Here is a 20,005-nt window from a genome sequence, read left to right as displayed (position 1 = left end):
AGTTGTAGAATGTATACCAATGTCTAATGGTAAAATGGAAGTTTTTCAACTGGAAACAGAAAAAGATGAAGAACTACAAGTTTTAAGAAAATTAATTAAAACTGGATGGCCAGATGAAAAATGTATGGTTCCAGAACTGGCAAAACCATATTTTAACTTCAGAGAAGAACTATCAGAAGCAAATGGATTAATATTTAAAAATTCCTGTGTTGTTGTACCAAGAAGTTTACGAAAAGATATGTTAAGCAGAATTCATTATCGTCATTTAGGAGTAGTAAAATGCAAGATCAAAGCAAGAGAAATATTATATTGGCAGGAATGTCCAAAGAAATTGAAGATTTGGTACTGAATTGTCAAACATGTTTAAGTTTACAAAAAGCTAATACTAAAGAACCAATGATATCTAAAGAAATACCTAATGGTCCATGGGAAGTATTGGGAACAGACCTCTTTTACTTTCAAGGAAGGGATTATCTAATAGTTATAGATTATTTTAGCAAATATGTTGAAATTGGTCATTTGGAAGATTTGTCAAGTGTAGCAGTGATAAAGCAATTGAAATCAATTTTTGCAAGACATGGTATTCCGAAAATAGTATATTCGGATAATGGTCCACTATATAATTGCAAGAAATATAAAGATTTTGCACGAAGATGGAATTTTGAAACCAGAACTTCAAGTCCAAATTATCCACAGTCTAATGGAATGGTTGAAAGACATATTCAAACTGTCAAGCGAATGTTAGAAAAAGCTGTAGTTGACAACAAAGATCCATATTTAGTTTTACTGGAATATCGTAACTCTCCTATTTCAGATGAAATTAAGTCATCTTCTGAGTTGATGTTTGAAAGAAAAGTAAATGGATTGATGCCTATAAAAGAGAATTTTGTCCAAGCTAAACGATATGAAGACCATAAACAACATTTACTGAAGAGACAAACCTTACAAAAAAGTTATTATGATAGGAATGCAAGACCATTAAAACGACTGAAAACAGGAGATCATGTTTACATAAAAGAGAAAAGGAAAAAACTAAATGAAAGAGGGAAAATTATAGAAGCAGAAAGACCACATTCATATAGGATTATAAGAACAGATGGAAGAATTGTAGAAAGGAACAGAAGAGATCTTTTTAAAGGAACTAATCAGGAAGAGTTTGCAATACAAAACAACTATGAGAATGAAGTTATAGATGAACCCGAGATACATGAAAATAGTAGGAGCACTACAAATTTAGATGTGCCTGTAAGTCATTCAAAATCTAACAGAAGTGTTGTGTCACCAAATAGTGAAAGAGGTATAGTATCATCAAATTTTTCAAATGGACATAACTACGTCACTCGATCTGGTAGGACTGTTAAGAAACCTTATTATTTAAAAGAATATGTTTAATTTTACTAGTATTATTATTTTTTATAAAAAAGGGAGATGTTATATATGTAACTGTAACTGTATCTATTATTATCTTTACTCATAACTGTAATATAGTATAGTAGATGAGTAATGTAGAATAAACGATGTTTGTGCACATCTTGTAATCATCACTGAGCACGTACCCAATACATATAAAATACAACACAGTTGACGGTGAATCTTTAGATTATGGTAACTTTGTGATTTTTTCGCGAAAATTTGGCAACCAACCCTGCTACAGCAACCTGCTAATTTTGTTTTGGATGCCATTTTGTTTTCACGAAGTAAAAGCATGCTTTTTTTTTACTCAACATTTTTTCCAACAATATGCTAGCCGAATTACACCTATACTACAACTTTTATGGAACAAAAATGCTTAATCATGACAAAGATTAGGTGCGAAATTGGGAGAAAGTGCAGAATCGCAATCTGCTTGCAGCATTTTTAAGAATTGCACATACACGGTATCCATGTACACGTCGACCTATTTTCACATGAAAAAACATCCCAGAATTGCACAAAAATGGCATTGCACACACTCTTGACTTTATCTATGTATACATCAACCTATTTTCACTTAAAAAGTCAAAGAAAATTGACAAAAATCCAATTCTTCTTACTCTTAAAAAGGGCCAAACAAATAAGTGGGCGATTCTGCACTTTAGCAGCGAAATTGTTTCTATTTGCTTATTAGCTAAAATCACGATCGGAATTTTCCGGAAAATGTCACATTACATGTCTCATGATCTCTCACTTCTCTGAGACAAAATAATCTGTGATTTGAACTGTGTACTTTTCTTCCAATTAAATCACTTTAAAATGTCAAATACTAACAACAATAGTTTTAACTCTGGCAACCCTACCTGAAACTAGCACATTTATTCCATTCATTTGTTGGCTTGTATATGATCTGTGATATCAAAGCTAGTCATATGTTATGATTATATTATTTTTTGTCTGAAAGGTGAAAAAAAAAATTCTTACAGAGCAAATTTCGAATTACACATGATTGCATTGTTGCTGAAAATTCTAACAATCTAACATTCTACTCAGCATTTCTCCATAAATGAAAAAGAAATTCAAGAGTTGAGAAAGCTAAGCACAAAATTTGCCAACAGTTCTTTTGTTTTGCCAATGACACAACAAACCAGCATTATAAACAATTTTTAAAATAAAACCTTTTTTTGCATAAAACAAATAACTCATTTCATTTAAAATTAATTTTTTCATAAATTTAAGAAATAAAAAATGTGATATTTAGTGAATAACTTTCACTTGGATAATGGAAAAATACCTATGATTTTTGCGAGATTAGCAGATCTAAATATAGCTAATCCCAATAATTTAACTTCAGAAAAGATTCTCGGCATAAACACGAAAATATACAGTAATTTAAAACTCTCATTATTAAATTAAAATAATACCTAAACCATTTTCTTGAAAATAAAGTACCATTACAAATAAACTAAAAACAAACAAATATTTATAACTAATTTAAGCATGAGAAAACGTAAATTACTTGATTTTTATAAGACCTGGGAGGTTTTTTTACATATGCCTCTACATCCATTTCTTCTGAATTTTCTTCCTCTTCTTCTTCATCACTAAAACCATTAGTGGCCAATTTACGTGCATGGCTAACATAATCATACCGTTTGCTATAAAAAAGCAACAATATAAAATTATCTTTTAATTAATTTATTGTTAAAAGATTAATATTTTATACAGTTGGAGTAGACTGAAGGGTACCCTTTGTATTATCGGGAAGTTGTTGTTTCATTTAACACCAAGTTGTTGTTTCCTTTATGGTAACCTGAGTAGTTGAATGTTATAGAAACCCTATTATGACGTAATTGGTTGCATGACTGAAGTAAATTTTGAATTATGAGATATTTTGTAAGGGCTTGTGGTGTGTGTTCGTTAGGAAGTACAGTGCTTGTTCTGTTGTTTAGATGGTAGAATGGCTGAATGTAGTAAGATTAATTTGAAGTTTCTATGCGAATTGGAATGAAAGGGGAAGAGAGCATTAATTGATTGTGTGTAAACAAAGGTTTACTTAGTAGCCATTTTCCGGACAGTCAGGAACTACAGAGCATATTTTTGACTCTTATTTTTTTAAATTTATGTGGCAATGCCAATATACGTCTCATTTGTTTTGAGTACGTATGTTTCTCTTGCATCTTGCCGATATACGGATTCGAGTTCAGATAATTTTAGGAAGTTTTTGGATGCTGTTAAGGAGTTTTGTGTGCCACAGACTGAAGATGAAGAAATTTCTAAATAAGGTAAGTGGATATTTGCGTTGTGTAGTGCTTAGATGCATAAGAGGGTTTTTTTTTTTTTTTTTTTATGTTATTTCATTTTTTTGTTTAAAATGTAGTTTTTCGAGATTATGTATTTTTTGTTTGCCTCTACCGTAGAACTGGGTGCTCCTTTGATATTTTAAGTGAAAATATATCAATGTGTACATGGAGAAAGTCAAGAGAGTGTACAATGCCACGTTTGTGCAATTCTCTGATGTTTTTTAAGTGAAAATAGGACGACGTGTACATGAATAAAGGGAGTGTGCAATGCCAAATTTGTGCAATTCTTTGACTTGTTATTTTGGCTTTGTGTAGCGACGATTTTTAGCATTAAAATCACCGCTACACAAAGCCAAAATAACAAGTCAAAGAACTACGAGTACACAAAATCAGCATCCATGTACCGCCAATTTTTGCCAAAGGGTACCCGTAACTATACTTTTACCTTTTATTCTCATTACGTCTGTACAGGAATTAACTGAAATCAAAATTAAATACACAAAATGCAGCCTTGATTTGATTTAGTCATATCCTTAATTTAATAACTGTTTATATCCATACTAAATCATATAAAATAAATATAAATTTATATCTGATTTACTAATACAATTCCTGAATTTAACAACAATGCTATATAAAAATATTTCCTAAAACCACCTACATGATACTTTCCTCCAACTTTAAGAGTCTAAATTTATCCTTCCAAAACATTTTTATCTCATTCTTTTTACTTCCAGAGAAAAAAGTGGAACACAGGTGAAAAGTGAATAAGTGACAAGACACTGCAATTACATAAATTGTGATTCATTATTGCACCATTAGGTAAACTGCACTCATAAAGTGAAATTAGTCAGTCTCAAATCAATGAAGAAATATGGTATAAATAGAATATTTGAAATATGTATAAGGAGTACATACAGTAGCATTCAGTACTCAAAAATGAAGCAGCTGAAATATATATGAAACTTACCACTGGAGAAAATGAAAATTTATAATGTAAAAGAAGTATCGGACCTTATTATAAGGTCTGACTAAATTGGGATTAGTGATTATTAGTGAAAACTTAAGATAATAAACATGCATCATACATTTAATTTATAACAGCCCTCTAATTTCTTGACAGCTACACAAACAAAACAAAAAACAAAACAAAAAAAAAAAAAATTAAAACCATCATTAGCTAAAATCTGTCTTATTTTTTAAAGAATACGAAGATTGCTATTTATAGTTCTGGCCAAATAATGAAAAACCAAATAGTTATGATTGAAATTGGTTTTCTTGTTTTTAACAATATTCTCCGTGAATAAAATACACTTTTTCATGTGTTTGAACCAATTCTTGGAGCCCTTTTTCCACTCCGACTGAGGTAACTCCAAAACATGCATTTACTGGATAAAGAGGTTTTCCATGCTGTGCATCAACACAATTTCAAGAATACACCAAATTAACTTAAATCCATTTTATAATGTATAATTTATGTTACTAAACTATTTGCAACATGTTATGCAAAATATATTAATATTTAATTAGATATCCTAAATTTTATATTTTATGGTTAATTCCATTTTGTTATATTTTTTTACACATTATAACCAAGAAAAATTTGAGTAGGGAAGGAAAGCTTTTATTTATCAAAGTACTTTTAAAAATGATGAAAATAAAATTAAGAATCGATGTAATACTATTTAAGTAATAAACCAGTATTAACTATTAATTTTATTTTCATCATATTTAAAAGCATAAGTTTAGTAATGTACCATATACTGATGTAAAACAAAATTAAATACAAATGTTAACTGATTAAACATTATTTGAATCTTCATAGAAGGTTCTATAAATATCTAAAGTTCACATCAAATAAAATTTAATAAGAAAACTTATGCTGAAATTCCCAACAGGTCACAAATGGAATTTGCACATTTTAAATTTCATTAACTGCTTGGAAACTTCTTCCTTGAATAAGGTTAAAAATTATAAACTGGGAGATTTGGTGGTCTATAATGAGATGAGGGCATGTATTGAAAAACAAGAAAAAATGGTAGTTAGGGATTTACAGTACAAACATTTTGAACTAAAATCTTTTTTTTTCCATGACCTCAAGAATTTTAATATACTTCTCACAGTTTTTATTTGCTGGTTTTCCAATAAACAAAGCACCACGGACAAAATGAAACTAAACGCAGGTACTATACTTAAAAAATAATAATAATAATATATATATATATATATAAATCTGCAAGCTTTCATATTTTATATTATGCCCAAAGGGGTCTTTTTTTAACATTTTGTGTGTTACCTTTACTTATTAAATATCATGTTCTTTGCACTTAAACCATAAAATTCAATTCAACAGCAATATCAAAAAATATTTTTAAATAGAATATATTCAGAATTTACATCTCCACCCGAATATGTGCATCTGGAAGCCCAAATTTCAAATTTGTTTTATTACCTGTTTCATATTTTGTAAAGAATTTATGAGTTTTTGATTAAGAACCTCAACGAATTCAAAGCGAAACACTGTACGGGATTTTATTTATTTTTTTTTTTTAAATCTCCAGCGTGCGAGACTGTGTATCAGAAATTCTAAAGATAAGCTATTTTTGTGATATTGCTGTTGACCTGAAATAGTTATTTACTCTTATGCTTCCATTCAGTCATGTTTAGCCTTTTTTATATAAATTAAAATAATAAAAAAGTATTATATGAAATTAACTTTTCATCTAAATTAAAACATCAATCTTAGATAGTTATTTACTATTATACTTCCTTTCTTGCGTTAAGGTTGCCGCAATTATTTTTGGCAGCACTGGCATCAACAATAGTTTGGCAATTTTTACAGCCCTCAAAACTGAATAGTACCAAAATTTCATCATTATCAACAAATTAAAAAGAAACGCTTTTAATTTATTTTTACTTATAAATAACTTGAAACACTATTTAAGAAATGCCTTAAATCACTGAAAAACTATTTTAGGCATTTTCTTATGGGCATTTTAAAACTTTTGTTGTTATTTTTTAAAAATTTGAAAATTATGTTTAATGCAATGTTCTTTATCATAAATTTACACATTTGTCGTACATGAAATTTCATATTAATTTTATCATAAATTTAATTTTGAAAATAATTATGAAAGTGGCAGAAAAAGGATTGACATATCATTAAATGTACCTTAATGCATAATTTCCATCATTGCACCAATGCCAAATTTCAGTAATATTTATTAATGCACATCAAGGTTCTGTTCAAGATGCAAAGCATAATTCACTATTACAACTCAGTCATAGAAGAATATATACCAACAAAGCAACTGTTTTCAAATTGCAGATACAGTACAAAGTCCGTAATCTGGACGTCCATTATACGGAATGATCTATAATCCGTACCTCGAAGCCAAACTTTTTTTTTTTGTATGCTCTACGCATGTGCGTTTAACGTATAACGGACAGTATAAGCTAGGCTAAAATTATCTTTACTGATTCTAAGGCAATAAGTTAATGTTGCAGATTGCGCTGTTCCTTAATCTTCTAATTGGATCCAGCTTATTATCTTTTGCAGACTGTTAGAGCAATTTTATAAAAATTAAGCTTGAACTTTTGATTATGTCAAAAAGAGTTTCCAATTCTGGAGCTGCCAAAGGATCTACAAAGTGACAGGACAGTTCAATGTCCATTAAACAAAAAGTGGAATTGCTGCAAAAAATGGATAAAGGCATATCCATCTCAAAATTATGCGAGGAGTATGGCATTGGAAAGTCCACTGTATATGACACAAGAAAAAAGAAAAAGGAACTTTTGGAATTTTTTGTGGAAGCACCTTAGACAACTTGCATTGAAAGAAATGTTTAATAAAGTAAACAAATAAATATTAAGCTTTTTTTTTTTTTTTTTTTTTTTTTTTTTTATTTTGATACCCTTTAGATCATAAGTGTTCTTTATTTCATAAATTATGATTTTATATTTTTAATTGCATAATTTCTGCATGCCATCTTACCAGATTTAAATTGATGATCTATAATCTGGAAAAACACCTAATCCGAAATTACCGAAGTCCCGACGACTTTGTACAGTATAATTAATTCATAACAATTTTCTTAAAATCATTTCAAATGATTAAAATACTTGTTAGAAATAATATCATGTTAGAATTTTAAAAACAAACAGAAATTTACTATGTAACAAACATACACTCTCTGTGCCTCTAAAAACTTCTTTCTCCTCTCTTCTTGGCTTACTGTACTATGTTTTGCTTTGTATAAAGCAAAATGTGGATGTTCTGTAGCCGTGGAGTTTGGCTGCACAGTAACCTGAGAAACAGCAAATGCTTCAATAAGATCTTCCATCATTTGCACACAGTAACCCAGTAATAAATCACCAGTTAGCGCTGGCCAGATTCACACTATTAAAGAATTACATAGGTCTTAAAAATTGCATTATCATAAAAAAATTTCTCGTACACATTTCATTTCACCTGAAAACTACAGCATACTGAGCATAATGAATTAAATTCAAAAAGCATTCGGTAAAATATTCGAAAAAAGTCTGCTAAATAATATACTTATTATACATCAGGGAAAAATCTAATTAAAACATTTTTATATTATTGTATTTAATTTAAATGTCATTATTTAAATCAGTACATTTAAATATTAAATACAGGGTGAATCTGAAAAAGTGGGATAAAAACTTTAAGGGATGAAGAACTCAGCTACACATCATCATAGAAAGTTTGGACAGAATGCAAACAGTGAACTGCTAGGTTGCATTGTAAATGGTACAGAAAGGGTCAATCCACATGCCCAACTGCATTTTCTATCATGGATTGCCGAAAGGGTGGCTGGTTATACAAAGCACAAAATGGCGGATATGCACTTTATGTACAGTGAGTTGGACCCAAATGCGAGTAAGGCACAGAGACTTCATTGGGACCGGATTCCGATACGCACTCCAGTTGAAAAACATTCAAATGTTTCAATTCGCAGCTACGTAGAACAGGATCCTTTGTCGCAGCCAAGCAAGACGCAGGGCGTGAAAGAAGTGTTAGGGCACCAAAACTTGCAGAGGACATTTTACGTAGGGTGGAAGGTCAACTGGGATATAGCATGCAAGCAGTTTCCTGTGCTGCAAACGTGCCCCAGGTGATGGTGAAGAACGAATGCATCTCTATTGAACACAAAAGATACAAGCTTTATAACCAGTGAACTATCGTCCATGTGTCGATTTCTCATGTTGGTACCTCCATCAGAATGCAGAACAGCCGGATTTCAGTGCACATGTTTTGTCGCATGCCACATATTGTCATTTGTTACAGCAATGGTTCTCCATAATGTTTGGGCAGGGATTCTTTATGACCATTTGGTTGGTCCCTACCTCCTGCCACATTGCCTGGAGGGTAAATCCTATCACACATTCCTACGAGAAATGTTGCCGGAACTGCTGCGTCTGATTCCAACCCCCATCAAGTCAAAAATATGGTTTCAGCACAACAGTGCACCTGCACACTTCAGCTTGGATGTGCAAAATTCCTAGGACAATGGATTGGTCGAGGTTGTCCCAGAGCTTGGCTACCAAGATCACCGGATCTCTGGTATTTGGACTTTTTCCTGTAGGGCTATATGAAAAGCCTATTCTACAAGTGTTCCCCACTGATATGAATATGGATCTAGTCACCAGGATCAAGCTGCAGGTGTGAAGCCTGCATTACAGCTGACGGAAGATCTTTTGAACAATTTCTATCATCATGTGTTTCAATTACATTCCCATTAATAAAATGTTTTCTGAAGTATCTCTTCTCATTCTTGTGTTGAATCTTTAAATGTGACAGAGGAAAACTACCTTTTAAACTTGTCACTCCTTGTGTTCCGACAATACATTCTATGATGAATACTGCTTTATGGCTGCGTTTTCCGACACTGTAAAAATTCTGCTCACTTTTTCTGATACACCTTATATACATGCTCATTAATGTCTGCAATAGTATACTAAAATATTTTAGATTCCAGTAGAAAGAATGGGAACTTAACCCCTTAACTGCCGTAGCCCCTCAGCCGATGTGTTAACTGCCGGGCATATATATACGCCCTTCCGAAATACTATCTTTTGCTTTGTGCTGCTACCAGTAAAATCACTCGCAAAGCTTTGGAATACAACACCACAATGCTCCACAGAGAGTACATGAAGGAGAGTACTACTTCAGATAAGAGGACGGGAGGAATTGGAGACCGAGATGTTTCTTAAACGGTGAAAGAAATGACTGTGTGGTTATTGCTCGTGTTTTTGTGTTAGTAAAACATATTTTTTTAATTCTGTGTCTTCCGTTTTCATTTACTCTTTGTAGTAGGTGCCAGGAATAATAACGGATATTTCAAACACCCACTTATCTTTTTTGAACTATTTTTTGATGAACTGCTCGTGCTTCATATTGTTACTGAAACTAATCATTTTGCAGACCAGCACATGAACCAACATCTGGCAAAAGAAATTCAAAAATAAAATCATGGCATCTAACCAATTCAGAAGAAATATATGTTTTGGCTGATCTTTGGAATATGGTAACAGGTAGTTTGGCGACATTTTGGAGGCGATAAAGGTTACTACCTAGGACTTTGGGAATAATGTGAGAAGTACTCAGTTACGATTATGCATTATTTTGTGTGAGGGAAATGAGAGATCATGAGATATGTCATGTGACATTAATGGACGAATCACTGTTCTTTAATCGGAAAAGGGGGTATATTTGTAAAAATATCTGCTGTACTTTATAGCAGTAGTTTCATTCTATGTTCTGTGAAACAGTGTTGTTTAATATTTGGATCCCATGGCCATATATAAAGCAAATCCGAAATTTTTATTACGTTTATGTGTAATTGAAAAGAATTGCTTAGTTGCGGATAAGTATGAATGTCCAATATGTGGGAATGAAATGAGATCGTGTGAAAGGAAGGATATTACAGATAGTTTGAATGGTGGTGCAAGAAACCTGGTGAAAATGGACATTTTGTGATCCACCATGCACTCAAGATTCTGTAGAAGATTAGGAAAGTCAGTATTTTTAATTATTTGAGGATATTATTTTTATGCATTGTTCTAAATGTAAGGGGTAAATAAATTAATATGGCATTATTGGAAAATTGTTATTAGCAATGATTTAGTTTAATTAGGATTGTAAGCTAATTTTTATTAATTTAATGTATGTGCTTATTTATATTTTAAGTAGCGTTTTTGGTTGATCTTTACATTATGGTAACTTGGCGATTTTTTGGCGAAAATTTGGCAACCAACTCTCCTACAGCAACCCTCTATTTTTTTTTCTCCGCCGCCATTTTGTCTTCACGAAGTAAAGACATGTTTCTTTTCTTTTTATCTACTGAACACTTCTTCCAACAATCTACTAGCCGAATTACACTTATGCTAGAAATTTTATCAAACAAAACTGCTTAATCATGACAAATATTCACTGCAAAATTGGGAAAAAGTGCACAATACCATACTCCTTACGCGTTTTTCAAAATAACACATACACATAGACCATGTACACGCCGACTTATTTTTACTTAAAAAAACATCCCAGAATTGCACAAAAGTGGCATTGCGCACACTCTTCACTATATCCATGTACACTGCTTTTTTCTCATAAATTAGAAAAATTTCACGAAAATACATGCCAATTTTCTCAATCTTTAAACCCGGTAAAAAGAACATATATGAAATTACCTGATCGCGAAAAAGTATTTACCCTTTACAAATATGAACATTTCCACATATACAATAAATAAAATATCCAAAAACTTTTACCTCTAAATCATCTATTACATTATACATGTCACCAACGAATTCATACCGCAAGCATTACAAATACTTAGTATCAAATATTTAAATTATTTCCATGCACGTTTACTTCAGCTTAAACGTATACCAAATTCCTACAAACATAAAATTCACAAAATAACTATCATTTAATTAAAATATCATTAAACCATGTACACGTCGACTTATTTTTACTTAAAAAAACATCCCCGAATTGCACAAAAATGGCATTGCGCACACTCTTCACTATATCCATATACACTGCTTTTTTTCTCATAAATTAGAAAAATTTCACGAAAATATATGACAATTTTCTCAATCTTTAAACCCCGTAAAAAGAACATATATGAAATTACCTGATCGCGAACAAGTATTTACCTTTTCCAAATATGAACATTCCCACATATAAAATAAATAAAATATCCAAAAACTTTTACCTCTAAATCATCTATTATATTATAAACGTCACCAATGAATTCATACCGCAACCATTACAAATACTTAGTGTCAGATATTTAAATTATTTCCATGCACGTTTACTTCAACTAAAACGTATACCAAATTCCTACAAACATAAAATTCACAAAATAACTATCATTTAATTAAAATATAATTAAATTCAAAAACACTACTTAAAATATAAATGAGCACATACATTAAATTAATAAAAATTACCTTACAATCCTAATTACTTTAAACTAAATCATTGCTAATAACAATTTTCCGAATAATACCAAATTCCTTTCCACCTTACATTTAGAACAATGCATAAAAATAATATCCTCAAATAATTAAAAATACTAACTTACCTAATCTTCTTCAGAATCTTGATTATGTGGCGGATACACTTTTCTAATTCATTCAATAAAATTATTGAAAGATTTTTTATGCGAATTTTTCCTCCATACTTCCTTCGCTAAATAAAAAGCAAACTTCTCTTTATCACAATGCCTAAATACCCATTTCGAATTCACTTTAGCTAGGGCCATGGCATCCAAAAATTAACCAACACTGTTTCACACAACACAGAAAAAAGATAAATACAAAATTTCCAGATTTTTCCCCCCCTTTTCCGATGAAAGAACCGTAATTCGTCCATTAATATCACATGACATATCCCATGATCTCTCATTTCCCTCACGCAAAATAATGCGTAATCGGAACTGAGTACTGCTCACATTATTACCAAAGTCCCAGGTAGTAACCTTTATCACCTCCAAACTACCTGTTACCATATTCCAAAGATCAACCGCGTTTTTTAATTTAATTATATTTTAATTTAATGATTGTGATTTTGAGAGTTATATGTTTGTAGTATTTTGGAATACGTTTGAGTAGAAGTAAATGTGCATGGAAAGAATTTAAGTATTTGACACTACGTATTTGTAATCATTTTTAATGTTTTGTTATAAATTCGTTGGTGATGTTTATAATAGATAATTTAGAGGTAAAAGTTTTTGGATATTTTATTTATTTTATACGTGCAAATGTCCATCCTTGGAAAGGGTATATACTTTTTCGCGATCAGGTAATTTCATATATGTCCTTTTTACCGAATTTAAGGATTCACAAAATTTTCATGCATTTTCGTGAAATTTTTCTAATTTATGAGAAAAAAGCAGTGTACATGGATACAGTGACGAGTGTGTGCAATGCCATTTTTGTGCAATTCTGGGATTTTTTTTTTAAGTAAAAATAAGTCAACGTGTACATGGTTTAATTATATTTTAATTAAATGATAGTTATTTTGTGAATTATATGTTTGTAGCAATTTGGTATACATTTGAGTGGAAGTAAATGTGCATGGAAATAATTTAAATATTTGACACTAAGTATTTGTAACCATTTTTAATGTTTTGTTATGAATTTGTTGGTGATGTTTATAATAAATAATTTAGAGGTAAAAGTTTTTGGATATTTTATTCATATTATACGTGGAAATGTTCATCCTTGGATAGGGTATATACTTTTTCGCGATCAGGTAATTTCATATATGTGCTTTTTACCGAGTTTAAAGATTCACAAAATTTTCCTGCATTTTCGTGCAAATTTTTGTAATTTATGAGAAAATAGCAGTGTAGATGGATAAAGTCAAGAGTGTGCGCAATGCCATTTTTGTGCAATTCTGGGATGTTTTTTTAAGTAAAAATAAGTCGATGTGTACATGGTTACTGTGTATGTGCGATTTTGAAAAACACGGCAAGGAGTTTGCGATTCTGCACGTTTTCCCAATTTTGCAGTTAAAATTTGTCCTGATTAAGCAGTTTTGTTCCATAAAATTTCTAGCATAAGTGCAATTCGGCTAGCCGATTGTTGGAAAAAGTGTTGAGTAAATAAAAAGAAAAGAAACATGTCTTTACTTCATGAAGACAAAATGGCAGCGAAAAAAAAAAATAAGGGGTTGCTGTAGCAGAGTTGGTCGCCAAAAAATCACCAAGTTACCATAATCCAAAGATCAACCTATGTTTTTTCAGGTATACTGATTTTACAAGGTATAACACTGAAACCTGATATTATGCTTTACTGGTCTAAAAATAAATTGATCGAAACTCCATTTTCTTGGATCATTTTTATAATACTTACATCTTTTTTTATTATACTTTTACTCTAAATTTTGTATTTTCATTTTTTCTTTTATTCTTTACTTTGTGAAAGTCTACAGTTTTTGCACTTATTTCCTCCCTAATACATGGCATAACTATGTGCCTGTGTGAAAACAGTGGTACTGTGGAGTGAATCTTGTACGTTTCCCATCAGTTAAGGGGTTAATAAATTGTCATTTATGCCTAAGTCCATAAACTTGTTCCCATACTAGCCTAAGTTCATAAACTTGTTTCAATCACTAACGTGCAAAGGTTATCATTAAAGAAGATAGCCCTGTTTATACTTCTTTCAATGAACCTTTAAAAAAAAAAGACATTTCAATAAAAAAACATATAATCAAAGTGTTATCAGGTTGTTCTGTTATTGGGATGAGATTCAGAAATGTATTGAACGTATGTATATATATCTATGTGCATACATGTGTATACGTAAACATACATATATATTTGTACTTACAATATATACATGCATATATATGTAATGGATTTCAAAATGCATAGATAAAGGCATTGGAACTTTAACAGCTTCTGGCTCAGTCATACTACGTTGATGACCGAGAAGACTTGATGGTGGCAGAGTGAAAAGCATGATGACGCATTTATCACAACATATCTTGAAAAATCACAATCAATATTTTTTTTTTTATGTATATCAAATCATTCTTTCTTCAGACAAGATGTTTCCTAATTATATTTGAATACAGAAGTTGCATTTTGAAGTATAACATTGTTTTAAGCAAGTAAGTGGCAGCAGCATGCATGAAAAGCATCTTGCCGGCAGGAAAGCTTATGCGGAAAAGGGGAAGAGTATCATAGAACTTCAGAGGAAGAAGGGTGGGAGTCGGAAAAGTTTCAGTTCAGAGTTTTGGTTTACAATTAATTTGAATGGAAAAGAGGAATCTGCATTAAAACGTTATGTAAGATAGAAAAATCTGGAACCTGTGAGAAGAGATGAATTTAGATGCAGATCATCAAAGTATTTTTTTGAAAAAGCTATCATATTTTGTTATATCTTACATATATATACATTTCTGAACCCAGTTTTGATAACAGAACAATACCAATCAAAGTTTCAATTAAGCTATGATACATACTTTTAGCTGTAAAATTTTAAACTGTTATACTACTGTAATTATATAAACCAAACTGAATTTTATCATACTACTTTTAGTTCGCTTGAAATAATATCTACAATTTAAAGAAAGTTTTTTTTTTTTTATATTTTTAAACCACAAGAATTCAAACTATAATATTTAATGTAAAACTCAAAATGATCATGTTTTCCGCCTGCCCACGTTAAAAAATTGTACTTCTGTAAAGATTGTATTGTAGGATTGTTTTAAAAATAGAGTATATAATATACACACATTAAACACAAATATCGGATTGACACAGAAATTTGAATCTGACATAATACTTGTGTGTTGACAACAAATAACCTAACCTCTTATACATTTGCAAAAGACTAATACTTTTAGATGAAAGGCATGCATAATGTGAAGTTCATACTTCTGATTTAGATAAAATATACTAATGGAGACACATGCGTACATATTTAATATCATGAAAAACTATAATAATGCTCATAATATTTTTAAAAAATGCACTCATAACATTTCTCAAAAATAATAGTCATAGAACAATAGCAGAAAAATTTCCAATATGCAAAATTCATGTGAACAACATAAAAAAAAATTGAATGCATGCCTTATTACAGAGAAATGAAATTACTCTTGCAGCCATAAAATTTATAACAGACTGAGATTAGCCCGGCGATTTTTAACTGGTTTAAAAGAAGACATAAAATAAATACACGTCAGCTTAGTAAAAGAGTATTACATTTTACTAAAAATTTACAGATTCAAATGATAACTTCAGTCTTCCAAGAAATGTCCCTACTTTTCCCATTTGTCACTTATTTCAAATTCTGCCAAAATTATTTTATGGCTGCAAGATTAATTAAACTATTGGAGATTAATTAACTATAATTAAAGTATGGCACCTATGCCAGAAATTGAAAATGAGATTAAGATCAAAATTAAAATTATCTTACACCCACTTATATTTTGGTTTTTAGAATTTGTACACATATGATGATCTAAATGTTAATGACATGAAAATAATACAGCATTGATACATAGATATAACAGCACCTGTTGAGGCTTAATACACATATTTTATTTCTTGAGAAGCATATTAAACTATTTTATATTAACTAACTTGAACAATATCCTGCAATGCGATCTGCACACAATCTGCATGCCTATTTTAAATCACATTTATGCCCATTATGAGAACATAACTGATGAAAGAGAGGCAGTAATACTTGCATCACAGCAGCAAGAACAAGAATACAGTATGTCTAAGATAAAAGCATTATTCATAATTAATTGGTTTTGGTTCAGATTAATCCTCCTGGTTAATAAGTTTGGGTTCCCAAATTTGAAATCATCATTGTAAGTAATATGTATGCATATGTGCAATGAGTGTTATACAAGAATCATATGTCATTAATTTTGAAATGACGCAGTTCAGAACCATCTATTGCAAGTAGTTACTACTTTTAGTACAGAAAGGGGAAATAGCCATATTAAAAAGAACAGTTAACAGACTACTGTAAACTGAAGTCAAAAACTTTAGTTTACAAATTTTTTACCTTACACACACTATATATATGGGTATTCACAATTTGGGCAAAGTGCAGAATCGCCCACTACTTGTTTGGCGTTTTTTTACAGAAGTAAGAAGAATTGGTTTTTGTCAATTTTCATTGACTTTTTAAGTGAAAACAGGTCGATGTGTACATAAATAAAGTAAAGGGAGTACCCAATGCCATTTTTGTGCTATTCTGGGATGTTTTTTTAAAGTGAAAATAGGTCGATGTGTGCATGGATACCGAGTACGTGCAATTCTTAAAAACGAACCAAGCAGTGGGTGATTCTACACTTTCCCCATGCATTTAAAATTAATAACAAGAATTCAAGCTCACAATATAATACTAATACTTTCTTCTTAACAGCTACACTAGACATTAGTACAAAGACAACTTGAACTTCCGCCAACGCAGAGTTGCCAGAAATTTTTGTCTAAAGTAATAGTTAAGTTTCCGATGCATAATGGTGAGGTCAGAGATCAAATGTAAAACAATCATTGTGCTTTATGACCTACGAAAATTTGAAAACGCTGTATTTCGTTTCCTATTTTTTAAATCTTTGTAAAGATTGTTATTTTTTGTTAATTTGTTTAAATCCGTTTAGGGTGCCGGTGAGTGTTTATGAAAGTCTTCATCTTTTCTTTAATGACTTTTAAGTGTAATTTAAATTGTAATTGTGTTCATTTTGGCTCTTGTGTAGAATTGGGTGCTCCTTCGATTAGCGACAATTTTTTTTTTAATTTTGGCGATTGAAACCTCACCATGATAGTTACAATGATAGTTTTGACTTTGTTTTAGCTTCCTTTATATATTTATTCCTTACCCTTATTTTATTTAAGTTACCATGATAGTTTTTACTTTGTTTTAGCTTCCTTATTTTATTTAAATGAAAATAGTACATGGACAAATTTAAGGTAGTGCGAAATGCCTAGTTTGTGCAATTCTATGATTTTTTTTTTTTTTTTTTTAAGTGAAAAGAGATCGATGTGTACATGGACACAAAGTTTGTGCAATTCTTTGACTTCTTATTTTGGTTTTGTGTAGAGCTACCGAAAACATTTGCATGTCTCATAATTATTTATGTAAATAAAATGTTAAAAATTGTGGGGTAAAGTGCAGAATCGCCACTTATTTGTTTGGCGCTTTTTACAAGAGTAAAAACAATTGGATTTTTTGTCAATTTTCTTTAACTTTTTAAGTGAAAATAGGTCGATGTGTACATAGATAAAGTCAAGGGAGTGCGCAATGCCATTTTTGTGCAATTCTGGGAATTTTTTTTTAAGTGAAAATAGGTCGATGTGTACATGGATACCGAGTATGTGCAATTCTTAAAAACGCGCCAAGCAGTGAGTGATTCTGCACTTTCCCTCGTCTATGTACAATACATATTCTTTGACAAAGCTGTATGAAAGAATACTTGGACTGTATGTATAGCTTTGATGGAAGGAAAGATCTCATCGAAACTCACATGTGAGTGAAATTAAGTCCCAAATTTAAATTTAATGAATAGAAATGTGTTTAAATAAATTAGTGATTAAAAATGAAAAAGTTAATTTTAAGTCAGTTTAATCTCAGTATTTATGGGTGGGATCCTAGTATATGCTACGGCCTTGGCGCCATTTTGAAAGTTGTCGCCAACACCAAATTGGCAAAAGAAAGAATAGAAGTATATAAAAAAAAAATAGTTAAAAAAAGTCTGCACGAATTTTAAATACATATCTGTGTATTAAAATTAGTAATGTGCTAAGAATGCTGAACAGGTCTAAATCCATGAAAAAATTGTGTGTTTTGTTTCCAAAATAAAGCTTATTGTGCCACATAAAACAATTGGTAATGTTTTTTTCAAATTTAGTACCAAAGAAAAGAAAAGGTAAAAATGAATTTGCTAATAAATTTTTTTTTTTTTTTCTTCTATTAAGTATGTTTTGTATTTTTTCTCTCTAAAAGCTGAATTATTTTAAGTAATTTTTATGAGCAGATCAAATTTATATAATTTATATGTTTGCATATTTTCCCAGGAAAATACTTTTAATAAATATCCTTATTTTAGGAAAATTCGATGCATCAAACGAATGAAATAAGTTATATGAAAAATGTAATGACTAGGACACATTCTGAAAAAATGATATCGCAATGAAAATCTCAAACTGTGTTCAGACAGACAAATCTGGAAGTGCATCTTCGAAGATAAAAATGACTCTTACTTATGAAGAGTTCGAAAAATCTGCAAAAGATTTAGCAGCTTTTTCTACTTCTGTAGGAGACGAATGGCTTATCAGGACTTTGAAAAATGGTACAAATGAAAATATTTATCTAGAAAAGAGAATCATCAAGCCCAATAACAGGGCACTTCAAATTAATGACCTTGATTTAAATGACATACCACTTCATTCATCATTTTCTGTACATAGATACTATATTCTATACAGCCATAGTTATTCTGTTCCAGTATTATATTTTAATGCTTATTATGAAAATGGCAAACCTCTCAGTCTTCATGAAATCTGGGAACAAGTACCAGAGTGTTATCAAGATGTTATGCATGCAAAAAAGTGGCAGATGATCACCGAACAAGAGCATCCTGTTTCAGGAATTCCTTGCTTCATAATACATCCTTGCTATACAGCTAACCTGATGGATTCTTTTCAAACTTCAAATTATGTTATCAGCTGGTTAAGTGTGTTTGGACCTTTAGTAGGATTGAAATTGTCATTTGACTATGCTAAATTTACACAATAATACATTTTTGGTAGAATATCCTTTTAATTATTACTACTGCATTGTAGAATAATTTAAAATATTCAATGTTTGGTATAAAATGCATTTAATTATTTATATTATAATGCAAATAAATGCCATATTTATAAACAAATGTGAATGATGAATTTTTTCAAATTTTAAAATTGGACAAATTAAATAAATGATCCTATTAATTAGCAATGATGAAAACTGGTAATTATCAGGATTGATTTTTAAGGCATTTTATCTCCTGTAATAGTTTTGTGTGCTTCAGTTTGATAAATTATTTTTAATAATTGAATTAATGTAAAATACAATATGTTTGTTTTATGATTAAATCCATCCTTTAATAAGACATTAAAAGCTACAAAACATTTATTTTTTGTAGCTTTTAATGTTGTTTTCAAAATATATATGTTTTGTAACAACAACACTCAACAAAATATTTATGCGTCTTTTTAATTTGAAGCCTTCCAAAACATTTTGAC

The 20,005-nt window shown here is 30.5% G+C and overlaps 2 protein-coding genes across 6 annotated transcripts in view; one reads left to right on the top strand and one right to left on the bottom strand.

Annotated features, from left to right (window-relative positions):
- Window positions 1–17,248, bottom strand: part of Snup (snurportin-1) — a 56,928-nt gene extending 39,680 nt beyond the window's left edge. The window contains exons 1-3 of the mRNA XM_035363572.2: window positions 17,115–17,248; window positions 7,905–8,115; window positions 2,933–3,071 (exon numbers count right to left, since the gene is read on the bottom strand). Of these exons, the coding sequence (XP_035219463.1) occupies window positions 2,933–3,071; window positions 7,905–8,062 (297 nt within the window). The 5' untranslated portion in view covers window positions 8,063–8,115; window positions 17,115–17,248. The remainder of the gene's footprint in view (window positions 1–2,932; window positions 3,072–7,904; window positions 8,116–17,114) is intronic.
- A 5-nt stretch (window positions 17,249–17,253) lies between these two features.
- Window positions 17,254–19,650, top strand: Atg10 (Autophagy-related 10). Of its 5 annotated transcripts, none has more exons than XM_035363575.2 (2): window positions 17,254–17,389; window positions 18,829–19,650. In XM_035363575.2, the coding sequence occupies exon 2, from the start codon at window positions 18,912–18,914 to the stop codon at window positions 19,515–19,517; it is 606 nt and encodes a 201-aa protein (XP_035219466.1). In that variant the 5' UTR covers window positions 17,254–17,389; window positions 18,829–18,911; the 3' UTR covers window positions 19,518–19,650. The 5 variants fall into 5 exon arrangements, with proteins under 5 accessions (XP_035219466.1, XP_035219467.1, XP_035219468.1 ...); XM_035363576.2 differs by lacking the exon at window positions 17,254–17,389 and adding an exon at window positions 17,512–17,692; XM_035363577.2 differs by lacking the exon at window positions 17,254–17,389 and adding an exon at window positions 17,512–17,781.
- The last annotated feature ends 355 nt before the right edge of the window (window positions 19,651–20,005 follow it).

Source organism: Stegodyphus dumicola, chromosome 4 (assembly GCF_044657685.1).
Source record: "Stegodyphus dumicola isolate Sdum_Otavi_A_Nest chromosome 4, ASM4465768v1".
Taxonomy (NCBI): domain Eukaryota; kingdom Metazoa; phylum Arthropoda; class Arachnida; order Araneae; family Eresidae; genus Stegodyphus; species Stegodyphus dumicola.
This window is presented reverse-complemented; position numbering and strand designations above follow the sequence as displayed.